This window comes from Physeter macrocephalus, chromosome 10 (assembly GCF_002837175.3).
Source record: "Physeter macrocephalus isolate SW-GA chromosome 10, ASM283717v5, whole genome shotgun sequence".
NCBI classification, from domain to species: Eukaryota; Metazoa; Chordata; class Mammalia; order Artiodactyla; family Physeteridae; genus Physeter; species Physeter macrocephalus.
Window position 1 is genome coordinate 7,703,192 of NC_041223.1, and position 12,022 is coordinate 7,715,213.

General features: G+C 50.0%; 1 protein-coding gene across 1 annotated transcript in view; it reads right to left on the reverse strand.

Moving 5' to 3' along the window:
* Positions 1-10,829, reverse strand: part of LOC102980252 (solute carrier family 22 member 1) — a 31,783-nt gene extending 20,954 nt beyond the window's left edge. The window contains exons 1-3 of the mRNA XM_055087668.1: positions 10,308-10,829; positions 5,946-6,149; positions 5,141-5,244 (exon numbers count right to left, since the gene is read on the reverse strand). Coding sequence (XP_054943643.1) covers positions 5,141-5,244; positions 5,946-6,149; positions 10,308-10,829 — 830 coding nt within the window. The remainder of the gene's footprint in view (positions 1-5,140; positions 5,245-5,945; positions 6,150-10,307) is intronic.
* Positions 10,830-12,022: the final 1,193 nt, after the last annotated feature.

The window sequence follows — 12,022 nt, forward strand, 5'->3', positions numbered from 1 at the left end:
AACCAGCGGCTCTTGCGAGGTTAATTAAGCCACTCTGAAGAGGAATCCTGATCGCTCTCAGCCATATGGCCCCTCAGCCAAGGATGAGTGGCCTCCCTCAGTGACTCTTCTAGTTCTCAGACTCATCTCCTCTCGTTACCTTTGTATTTAACAGACTGTATTATTATTAACAGGGTGCACCAGAAACCAGGCTTTTCCCCCACATAGTTAGTCTTATCGATGGTCATACAAGTTTTTCTGGGAAAACCTTCAGTTCTAATAGTATAAATATTTTTTAATAAATTTATTTATTTTATTTTATTTATTTTTGGCTGCATTGGGTCTTCGTTGCTGCGTGTGGGCTTTCTCTAGGTGCTGTGAGCGAGGGCTACTCTTCATTGCGGTGTGTGGGCCTCGCATGGCGCTGGCTTCTCTTGTTGTGGAGCACGGGCTCTAGAGCGCAGGCTCAGTAGTTGTGGCGCACGGGCTTAGTTGCTCCGTGGCATGTGGAATCTTCCCAGACCAGGGCTCAAACCCATGTCCCCTGTATTGGCAAGCGGATTCTTAATCACTGCACCACCAGGGAAGCACCTAATAGTATAACTATTGAAAAGTGTTTTTCCCTTCCTTTTTCATGAATAAAATGGGCAAATTATTTGCTAACACTTCATCCCATAATTGTGCTTTATTGATTCGATCTTTTAAACCTTATCCCACGTTCTCTGGCAGTAAGGCAAGGAAGGAAGGGACCAACCTCTTATGTGGTTACATTGAACTTGTCCACACCCAGGATCTCTGCCCCCCCAGCCCAGCAAGCCCTCTGCTTTTCTCTGTCATCCTCCTTCCTGGCTTCCAGCATGTCTACTTCATTTATCTACTCCATGTCTTCTTGCCTCAGACTTCTGTATACAGACACTTCTTGTCTGAAGCCCACATCTTCTTACCCAAGAATGTTCAGACATAATAGTACCAGCATCCATTTTCTCCTGTGTCTCCTCCCAAAGGCAGCCTCACCCACTGCACTTGGGTCCAGCCCTTGACTGAGCCCCTTTGGTTCCTTGCTCTCTCCATGATATTGTCTCATCTTCCTGGACCCTTCACCTCTCCACTTCCCCATTTCCTTCACAGCCATCTTGTTTTAAAGAGTCATCCACGCAATGATCCAAAACCTATGGGATGCAGCAAAAACAGTTCTAAGAGGGAAGTTTATAGTGATACAAGCCTACCTCAGGAAACAAGAAAAATCTCAAATAAACAACCTAACCTTACACCTAAAGAAACTAGAAAAAGAAGAACAGGTAAAACCCAAAGTTAGTAGAAGGAAATAAATTATACAGATCAGAGCAGAAATAAGTGTAATAGAGACTAAAAAAAACAATAGAAAAAGTCAGTGAAACTAAGAGCAGGTTCTTTGAAAAGATAAACAAAATTGATAAATCTTTAGCCAGACTCATCAAGAAGAAGAGACAGAGGGCTCAAATTAATAAAATCAGAAGTGAAAAAGGAGAAGTTACAACTGACACCACAGAAATACAAAGGATCATAAGAGATTACTATGAATCATTATACACCAATAAAATGAACAACCTAGAAGAAATAGATAAACTTCTAGAAATATACAATCTCTCAAGACTGAATCAGGAAGAAATAGAAAATATTAACAGACCAATTACCAGTAATGAAATGGACTCAGTAATTAAAAAAAAAATTTCCCAACAAAAACCCAGGACCAGACAGCTTCACAGGTGAATTCTACCAAACATTTAAAGAAGAGTTAACATCTATTCTGTTCAAACTCTTCCAGAAAATTGAAGAGGAAGGAATGCTTCCAAGCTCATTCTAAGAGGCCAGAGGCCAGCATCACCCTGATACTGAAATCAGACAAAGACACCACAAAAAGAGAAAATTACAGGCCAATATCTCTGGTGAACATAGATGCAAAAGTTTTCAACAAAATATTAGTAAACCAAATACAGCAATACGTTAAAAAAAATCATACACCATGATCAAGCAGGATTTATCTCAGGGATGCAAGGATGGTTCCATATCTGCAAATCAATCAATGTGATATACCACATTAACAAATTGAAGAATAAAAACCATATGATAATCTCAATAGATACAGAATCTCAAAAGATACAGAAAAGGCTTTTGACAAAATTCAACCTGCATTTATAATGGAGAACTCTCCAGAAAGTAGGTATAGAGGGAACATACCTCAACATAATAAAGGCCATATATGACAAACCCACAGCCAACATCATACTCAGTGGTGAAAAGCTGAAAGAAATTCCTCTATGATCAGGAACAAGACAAGGATATCTACTCTCACCATTTTTACTCAACATGATATTGGAAGTCCTAGCGAAAGAAAGAAAGAAAGAGAGAGAGGGAGGGAGGGAGAGAGAGAGAGAGAGAGAAAAGAAGAAGAAAGGAAGGAAGGAATGAAGGAAGGAAGGAAGGGAAAGAAAGGAAGGAAGGAAGGAATAAAAAAGAAAGAAAGAAAGAGAAGAAAGGAATCCAAATTGGAACAGAAGAAGTAAAACAGTCACTGCAGAAGGCATGATACTTTATGTAGAAAATCCTAACGATGCCACCAAAAAAACTATTAGAACTAATCAATGAATTCAGCAGTTACAGGCTACAAAATTAATATACAGAAATCTGTTGCATTTTAATACAGTAATGACAAACTATCAGAAAGAGAAATTAAGAAAACAATCCCATTTACAATTGCATCAAAAAGAGTAAAATACCTAGGAATAAATCTAACCAAGGAAGTAAAAGATGTGTACTCAGAAAACTATAAGACATTGACGAAAAAATTGAAGACAAGACAAAAAAATGGAAAGATATACTGTGCTCATGGATTGGAAGAATTAATATTGTTAAAATGACCATACTTCATTCAAGGCAATCTACAGATTCAATACAATGTATTGAATTCAATACAATACAATACCATATAATACCAATGACATTTTTCACATAAGTAGAACAAATAATTCTAAAATTTGTATGGAAACACAAAAGACTCCAAATAGCCAAAACAATCTTGAGAAAGAAGAACAAAGCTGGAGGTAGCAGACTCCCTGGTTTCAAAATATACTACAAAGCCACTGTAATCAAAACAGTATGGTACTGGCACAAAAACAGGCACATAGCTCAATGAAACAGAATAGAGAGCCCAGAAATAAGCCCACACTTATATGTCAATTAATCTATGAAAAAGGGGGCACAAATATACAATAAGAAAAAGACAGCCTCCTCAATAAATGATGGTGGGAAAACTGGACAGCTACATGCAAAAGAATCAAACTAGACTACTTTCTCACACTATATACAAAAATAAACTCAAAATGAATTAAAGACTTAAATGTAAGACCTGAAACTACAAAACTCTTGGAAGAAAACATAGGCAGTATGCTCTTTGACATGAGTCTTAGCAGTATTTTTTGGATATGTCTCCTCAGGCGAGGAAAACAAAAGCAAAAACAGACAAATGGTGCTCCATCAAACTAAAAAGCTTTTGCACAACAAAAAAAACTATCAACAAAATGAAAAGGCTGTCTACAAATGGAAGAAGATATTTGCAAACAATATATCTGATAAGAGGTTAATATCCAAAATATGTAAAGAGCCCATACAACTCAATATCAAAAAAACAAACAACCAGATATTAAAATGGTCAGAGGATCTGAATAGACATTGTTCCAATGAAGACATACAGATGGCCAACAAACACATGAAAAGATGCTCAACATCACTAATCATCAGGGAAATGCAAATCAAAACTACAAGATATCACCTCACACCTGTCAGAATGGCTATTATCAAAAAGACAATAAATAACAAGTGTTGACAAGGATGTGGAGAAAAGGGAACCTTAGTACACTGTTGGGGGGAATGTAAATTGATGCAGCCACTATGGAAAACAGTGTGGAGTTTCTTCCAAAAATTTAAAATGGAACTACCATACAATCCAGCAGTTCCACATCTGGGTATTTTTCCAAAGAAAATAAAAACACTAGTTCAAAAAGATATCTGCACCCCTATGTTTATTGCAGCATTATTTACAATAGCCAATATATGGAAGCAACCTAAATGTCCATCAATCGATGAATGAATAAAGATTTGGGGTGTGTGTGTGTGTATATATATATATATATATATATGTATATGTATATATATATATATAAAATAATGCAATATTACTCAGCCATAGAAAAGAATAAATTTGGGACAACATAGATGGATGTAGAGGGTATTATGTTAAGTGAAAGTAGTCAGGCAGAGAAAGACAAATACCATGTGATCTCACTCGTGTGGAATTTAAGAAACAAAACAAATATATATTTTTTAAACTCATACATGAAAATTATCTACTCCTGAAAATAAATAAATAAATGCTAAAAATATTCTAATATATTGTGACTGAAAAATTCACTCCAACTTCTTCCCACATGTAGAGATGAAATTAACATGCTTTAAGGAAATACGGGGGTGTGTGGGGGGAAGTGTCCGCACACAAAAATCCACTCTCTCATCTCTCACTTACCTTCAACCTTCCACTGACACTGCCATTGCCCACCAACTTCTACATGTGGATCTTCTCTCCATACGCCCTCTCCTAGCTTATCTCAGACGTGGTTTATAGCTTTAAATACCAATTGCCGGTGACAAATCCCCAATATTTAACTCTAGCCCAGACCTCATAATCCCTCTGCCTACTTGGTATCTCTTCTCTGTCTCACAGGCTACTCTGAACACATCTCCAGTCTTATCACTTCCAAGACAGAACTCTTTGCTTCATCCCAAAGAGCAGCAACCAAGGCTGTTCCTAACCCATTCTGTCCCGTCTCAAAAAATGGGCCTGCCTGCCTCCGCCCATCTGCTAGACGCATAAACAGTGCCTTTGTCCCCCTTCCTCAGCCCCGCACCCCAGCTATACACTCTGCATGTAGTTTCAACCTCTGAAATCCATCCTAAATCCCCACCTGCCTCTGTCCTGCTGCCCCACAAAGTCCAGAGCACTCACTGCCATGTCCTGTCTCCCTCAGCTTCTGCAGATTCCCACTGGCCACATTCTCCCGCCATTGGCCCCTAAAGTCCGTTCTCTCCATGGTGTTGATGCCGTTTAGTCGGATCGGCCTTTACGTACCTGTCTGCAATGTAGCCGACGCCCAGAGAGCCCAGGAAGAAGCCCACATTCACACAGGACTGAAAGAGGTCCACCTTCCACGAGTCATCGCACACCAGGTTAAACTGCGGGTCACACGGCGGTCGGAGGGGCCGAAAACACAAGACCATTTGTAAGTCAAACTACACCTTCCACCCTCCTTCCGGACCACGTAAACGCACAACACAAAATGTGGGGTCCCCCAGGTGCTTCACATCTTTTTACCACATTTTCATAAGACAAATTCAAGGTTTCTGGTGAATCTCAGTCAATGTCATTATATGCCTAATATCTTTATCTTGGCTTTACCGTCAATATACACTAAAGCGGCTGTTGTCAAGTGCCACCGACAAGGTATCAAACGACAGCATGGCCAAAAGGGAAGGTTTCTAAAGGAAATACAGCAAAGTAATTATCCAAAGACAGAAATGTGGTAAAATAAGTGTTTTCCAGAATTGGTCAAGGCCCTTAATTAAGTACATACTAATTATATGTTTAACTATGCAAATTATACCAGTAATTATGTAAATTGGCCCTGACTGACGGAGCTGTGTCAACACGAGAATTGCTGAGCAAAGAGGCAGAGGCCCTGCGGTGGGAGCTTCTTGGGAGCAGCCTGTGTGCTGCACAGTGCGCGGGGGGTGGGGGGGACCCAGGGGTGGCAGGAGACTCGGAGGGAGGGACTGAGGGGGAACGACCCAGGCAAAGGCAGGAGCGGGTCCCCTGGGGAAGGACGCGGGTGTGGGGGGGTTCCCTCCGTGCCTGGCACACGCGTGGTGATGCCCACACACGCCCGGGCGAGCTGGGAGGCCCGCGTGCGGAGCAGCACCCCTTGGAGCTCAGAGGTGCAGAGAGCAGGACGGCGCCCCAGGGTCGCGAGAGGGGCTGGGGCGCGGCAGCCGGGGCCCTCGCCTCCCCGTTCCTGGCGCAGCGCCAGCTGGGTGGTGTCCAGGGACGCTTTGGTTTCATGGTTCCGCCCCAGCAGGCGACACTGGGGGGTGTGATGCGGGGAGGTCGCTTAGCGACTTTGGGCCCCAGTCTCCCTAGTCGATAGGTGTGTGGTGCCCGTCCTGTCACCGTCACAGAGCTAGTGCAGGCAGTGCAGGGACAGATCATGTGCAAATGGTTTGGTAGATAATAAACCATTTAACTTTGTCCGTGGAGGCTTTGTTACCCACCACCTTTAAAAATCTAAAGTTGCCTACACGAGCCCTGCCCTTTTCCCGGTCCCGGGGATCCATCATGAACACTGTTAAAAATAAAATATAGGTAAAAACCCCTTGCTGCCACTGGACTTTCAGAAACTGATACTGAGCTCGCGCTACCATCTGTCTCATGCCCAGAGCCCGCTGTCCGCTCGCAGGAGTAGCTCAGATCTGAGAGACAGGATGAGATACCAGTCACTCCCATTCTCTGCCGGTCCAGGTGTTTATTCCCTTTAAAATTCAGCTGAAAACACGCCCTCGCCAGGAAGCTTCTCCTGCAGATCTTTGGCTTTGCTGCTGCCTGGTCCGTGTCAGCAGAACGCGGGGGAGGCCCCTCCTGGGTGTTATCTAGCTGTCCCAGGTCTGCACCTGCGGCTGCCGCTTTGCGGCCTCCGCCCACTTCGCCCAAGACGACTTTCTGTGCGTTCTAGATTTCAGCACAGCCGCAGGGCACCGGCTTTTTGCCCTGGGTTTGTTCTACTCTTTGCAGTCAGCATCTTTGTAAGATGTCCCTGCCACCCTTCCTGAAATGCCCTGGGTGCCATCCTTCCCCGGGGCCGTGCAGAAGCCAGAGTCTTCACGGAGCTCAAGGAGGGGGCACCCGGCCTTCCCTGCTCACCCCGCCTTCCCTGAGGACTCTGCCCCCAGCTGCGCTGAGGGTCTCGGCCTGGAGGCACCTGCAAGGCTCGTAAGCCTGCCTGGCCCTGTGCGCCCAAAGCCTGCCACTGCCCCCAGACACTTTTGTGCCACCAGGAAGACAAGCCTGGCCCCTGGGGAAAGCCTGGGGCTGCACAGGGGGAGTGCAGGATGGGGTGTCCTAGGCCGGGTCACCGTCCCTGCTGGAATTTCTCTGGGACCAGGCCGTGAGGTGGGAATACAGCCTATAGAGCAACATAGTTTTCACCAAGCTCGCCCGAGCACAGAGTCACCCGGCGTCCTCGTTAGAATACAGGCTCCCGTGGATCCTGTCTCAGCAGATACGGGTCGGGATCCAGGTGAACCCCGGGATGAGGCGAGATTGGAAACGGCACGTCCCTGCCCCCAATGGACCCTGACCTCCGTCCCCAGGACGAGGCGGGGAGCGGAGCCGGGTGTTCAAACAGGTCGCCTCATCGTCCTCCCTTAAGCCAGTTCCAATGTCCAAGGCAAGGCCAAGTTAAAGATTATTTCTGCAGAAATGAACAACAAAGGTGAATTCCCTCCAAATTAAGCTTCAGCTTTGGATGAGGAGAGGAGGCCAAAGGGGTTTCGAGGCGGTGGGAAGGGAGAGTTAGAGGGAAGCCCGCTCCTTCGGGGGAAATCGTTCCCCACTGCTGACCTGGAGGCCCGCGCTCTCATGGCCCTTCATCGCCTCCAGCCGGGCCCCACCGGCCCTCACGCTCCGCGGGTCCCCAGATGAGCTCTACCCTACAGCCCCTCACCTCGCCCTCCCAGGCCTCCCCAACGCTGGATCGTAGGGCAACTGGAAGCCCACAGCTGGCCAGTCGCTTCTGTGTCCCCTCGTCTCCAAGTCCACCGCCCCGCTCAGGCCACCACCTGGCCAGGCTCCCACACCTGCACAAACTGCTCCTGCCCTGTGTTCCAGTCTCAGTGTTCAGGAGCTCGGTTCCCCTTCCTCCCCAGCCAGAACCCTCTGGCAAATCGGCCCCTCGTTCTCCCCGGCCCCTGCCGGGCCTGTGTCTCTTCGATCGGTTCTTCTTTTCATTCCTGCGACAGCCATGTTGGTCGACAGTCCCGCCGGGCCTCATGTCTCGGCCTCCTCAAGCTCTCCCCGCCTGACGGAGCCCCCAGCCCCACGCCCACCAGCGCCTGGACCACCCCCAAGGTCCAGCGAGGATGGTCTTCCTCCTCTGCCTGACCAGCAAGCTCCCTTGTTTGGCACGAAGGCAGGGTGGCCAGATTTAGGGGAAAAAAATACATGGTGCCCCGTTGAATTGGAATTTCAGGTAAACAACTGTTTTTAGTATAAGTCTGCCCTGCAGCGTCTACATTCCCAGCCTCGTTGTATTCCCAGGTATTGCACAACATTTGTATCAAATGTTGTGCAATACCTGGGACTTAATTATCCTAAAAAAGTGTTCGTTGTTTACCTGAAATTCATATTTAACGGGCGTCCTGTATTTTATCTGGTGACCTGCGCAAGGACTCAGTGCTCTGGCCTGAAGGGGAGCTGGCACCACCATTCTCCCCCGGGACTCCTCTACTGGACCCTGGATTCCAATCAATTTAACAGCTCGTCGCCGTCCGAACGTAGCACCGGCTCCCTCTGCCCTGAGCTTTGCTCGCGCTTCCCAGCCCACTCTGTCCCCGCTCCTTGCTGCTCAGAATACCACCCGAGGCTCCATTCAAATTCCACCTCCTAAGGATCTACTGTATAGCACAGGGAGCTATACTCAATATTTTGTAATAACCTTAAAGGAAAAAGAATCCGAAAAAAGATAGATATGTAGGTATGTATACCTGAATCACTTTACTGTACACCTGAAACTAACACAACATTGTACATTAACTATACTTCAATTTTTAAAAAAATGCCACCTCCTTCTGGAAGGCCCCCGTGATCAGCTCAGTAGCTAAGATCCCCCTCCTTAGAGCCCACTGGCCCCTCTGCATCTCCCACACATGGTCTGGGACGCCGGTCTTATTCTCACCGCTGCCATCTGTCCCTCACTCCCTGGAGACCGCAAACTCCTTAAACCTCATAGGTTTCTTCTCTGTCTCCCTCCTGGCATCACACCCAGTGCCCGAACAGAGGAAAAGCTCAGAATACGTTTACTGAATGAACAGATGGAGGAGTGAGTGGATGAATTCTTGCATCTGATCCTTTCCAAGCAGCTACTGCAGCCACAGAGAACACTACTTCCCCGTCCTGGTCTGTTTCTAGATTCCCAGCGAGACTAGGGGACAGTTCAGTATCCCTGGGAGATGAGTCTTCCAATCGGACATCTATCGTTGGAGGATGCCTTGGAGATCAGATGTTCGTGCAACGGCACCCGCACCTGCTGCCCCCTTTGGGGAAACTCCCTGCTCCGGCCCCCGCCCTCTCGAGACAGTGAGCTGGAGGGGCCAGAGGAGCGGACACGGCGCTTTTCTCCGGCGAGAGCCCAGATGTGTTGATGCTGAGACGACTCAGTCCCCTTGTTTCAGGTGAGTAGCACCCTCACCGAAACCGAGCTTTGCTAACAGACAGACTCTGCATAGTTCGGGTCTGCGGCTTCACCACGTGACCTTGGGGCCAGTTTCCAAGTGCCCACGCTTGTCACGGCACAACACTTTCCAAAGGGTCCGTGAAGGAAAAAAAACCTGGTGCCTTTTTACTAAAATATTCGCAAAGAAAACGCTCAGGCAACTCATTAAACTGTGCAGGCAAAGCCTTTGCCACCATCCCCCTCTCCCGCGGGCCGTCAGGGGGACACCCAGCGTAGCTCGGCTTGTCTGCTCAGCACCTTCGTGCTGACCCCTGTGAAGGCAGGGCATTATCATCGCCGGTTTACTGATGAGGAAACTAAGGCTCAGAGAGGTTGAGTAACCTGCTCAGTCTCGCTCAGCCAATCCGGGGCATATGGCTGGGATTCTGTCTGACTCCAGGGCAGCTTCCACCCAGCTCAGAGGCCAGTGTTTAGCTGTCACGTGTCCACGGCTCTTGAATGCAGCGGTGGGCGCGGGGGGGTGCGGGGAGGGACGGGGGGAGCTCCACAATTCTAATAGTGGGGAAGCTAGACCCCAGGTGAATTCTGCAGGCCTGCCGGGGAGCCAGCGGGGCAGAGAGAAGAGGAGCCCCGGTCTCCCCAGATACCCGCGTCCGAACAACCCAGCTCAGCCTGGCTCTCGATGGTCTCTCCTCGGTTTCTTCCTTTAACACCCAGAGTCTGTGGAGGATGAAACAAGGGAAGAATCCCGAGGGCCCAGCCTGGAGCCTGCTGATGCTAGAGTTCAGTGGACACAGCCCCGCTCCCTCTTTCCCGACGTGAAGCTGAACCTCGTAGTCTTTGTCCTATATTTCCTCCCTGGCCCTGAAACCCACAGGCTGGGCCCAGCGCAGGGCCTGCTCGTACCTCGGTCACGATGGAGGAGCCGGGCGTGTCGTACACCCAGCCGTGCCGACAGGGGCCCAGAGGCAGGAGGCTGCTGTTGGCGGCCAGGCCGGCCAGCGGGTCCACGCAGCCGAGGGCGCTCTGGTTCCAGTCTACCTCATAGCGGCGGCACTGGCGGGGGAAGGCCTGGCCCTCGGGCCCGGGGCCCGGCACCGTGTAGTTGAGCTCCTCGGCCGGGCTCCAGCCGCATCGACGGCTGAGCTCGGGCAGCCCGGGGCTGCGGCAGCGGTGGTCCGGGGTGAAGGCCAGGAAGACGATGCCCACGTAGATGGGGGCGAAGGCGGCAGAGAGCAGAGAGAGGAGGAGAAACGTTCGCTTCTGGAAGCAACCAAACTCCCCGACCTGCTGCAGAACGTCGTCCACGGTGAGCATGACTGCACCACCGCGCTCATAGCTCTGACCGGACCTCTTCGGCCGCGGGGCCCGGGGTCAGTGTCTCCCGTGCGTTGCCGTGCGATGGGCTGGTCTGAAATCAACTTGCTGTCTAAGCGTAACAGCCCTGGAAGCCAACCAGCTGGAAATAATCTTTCACCCCGCGGTACGGGTCTCAGGCAAGGGCGGGAGGCTGTCTGGCCAAATGGTTTGCTGGGCCACGGAGTCCCCTGGGCTGAGGGCCTAATTCTGCTGAGTTGGCGTTCAAAGCGCAAGAGCAGCGAGCAAGGGCTCCGGGAGCGTCCCCGCAGCCTCTTCCAAAGGGATGACCGACCTTAAAACTCTTTTTCATCCAGATAAACCAAAGACAGCACGCTGGCCGCCAGGCACGGCTACAGGACCTGCTACTTGGGATTGGCATCTGATGCAGCGGGGAGTGAGGGTCTGGCTGGGGTGATGGGAGAGCCAAGCCCCCCAAACGGACCCGTCTGCCTACCTCCCTGTCCCAACGTAGGACGACCACGTTCTCTGGGACCCACGTGGGCCTTCACCCAGCTTCACCGCGTCCCCAGGCGGGCTCCCGGCGGCTGGACTCGTGAGACACCCTGAATCCTCAGGAAAGTGGGCCAAGGCGGCCGTCTGGGCACAGACCCCCACGGGCCCCGGCCAGAGACGCCGAGGGAAGACCTCAGAGAGCCACAGGCGGGAAACACCTCCCCTCCCCCACCGCAGCCCGACATTCAGGCCGGGCGCCTCCCTGTGCGCACGGGGGGCCAGATAACAGATGCAGGGGCTGCCAGAGCGCCGTCTCGTTCCCGGGGCTCTCGCCTCGTCACTCGGTGGACAACGGGAGCTGGCCGCCGGCTGGCCTGGTCATACAGCCCGCCTCGGGGGGGCTGCAGCTCTGCAAACCCCCGCCCTACCTGGACGGAGCCTCGCTGCTGGGGAGGGAAGGAAGGGGGCTGGGGGCAAACCTCCCCGAGGCAGGGCCTGGGCGCGCCCAGGCCAGGCGCTGAGTGAGATAGTAGACGCTCTATCTTGGTCTCCCCCCACCCGCCCTGTTCCTGGCACGGGGCCCCTGAAACCCTTGACATTTCCTAGCGATAGGAGTGTCTTCCGTTCGGCGAGGTGGCCCCAGGTGTGCTCCTGGATGGCTCCTGGCCACAGGAAAGACCAAGCCGTGATTAGAGACT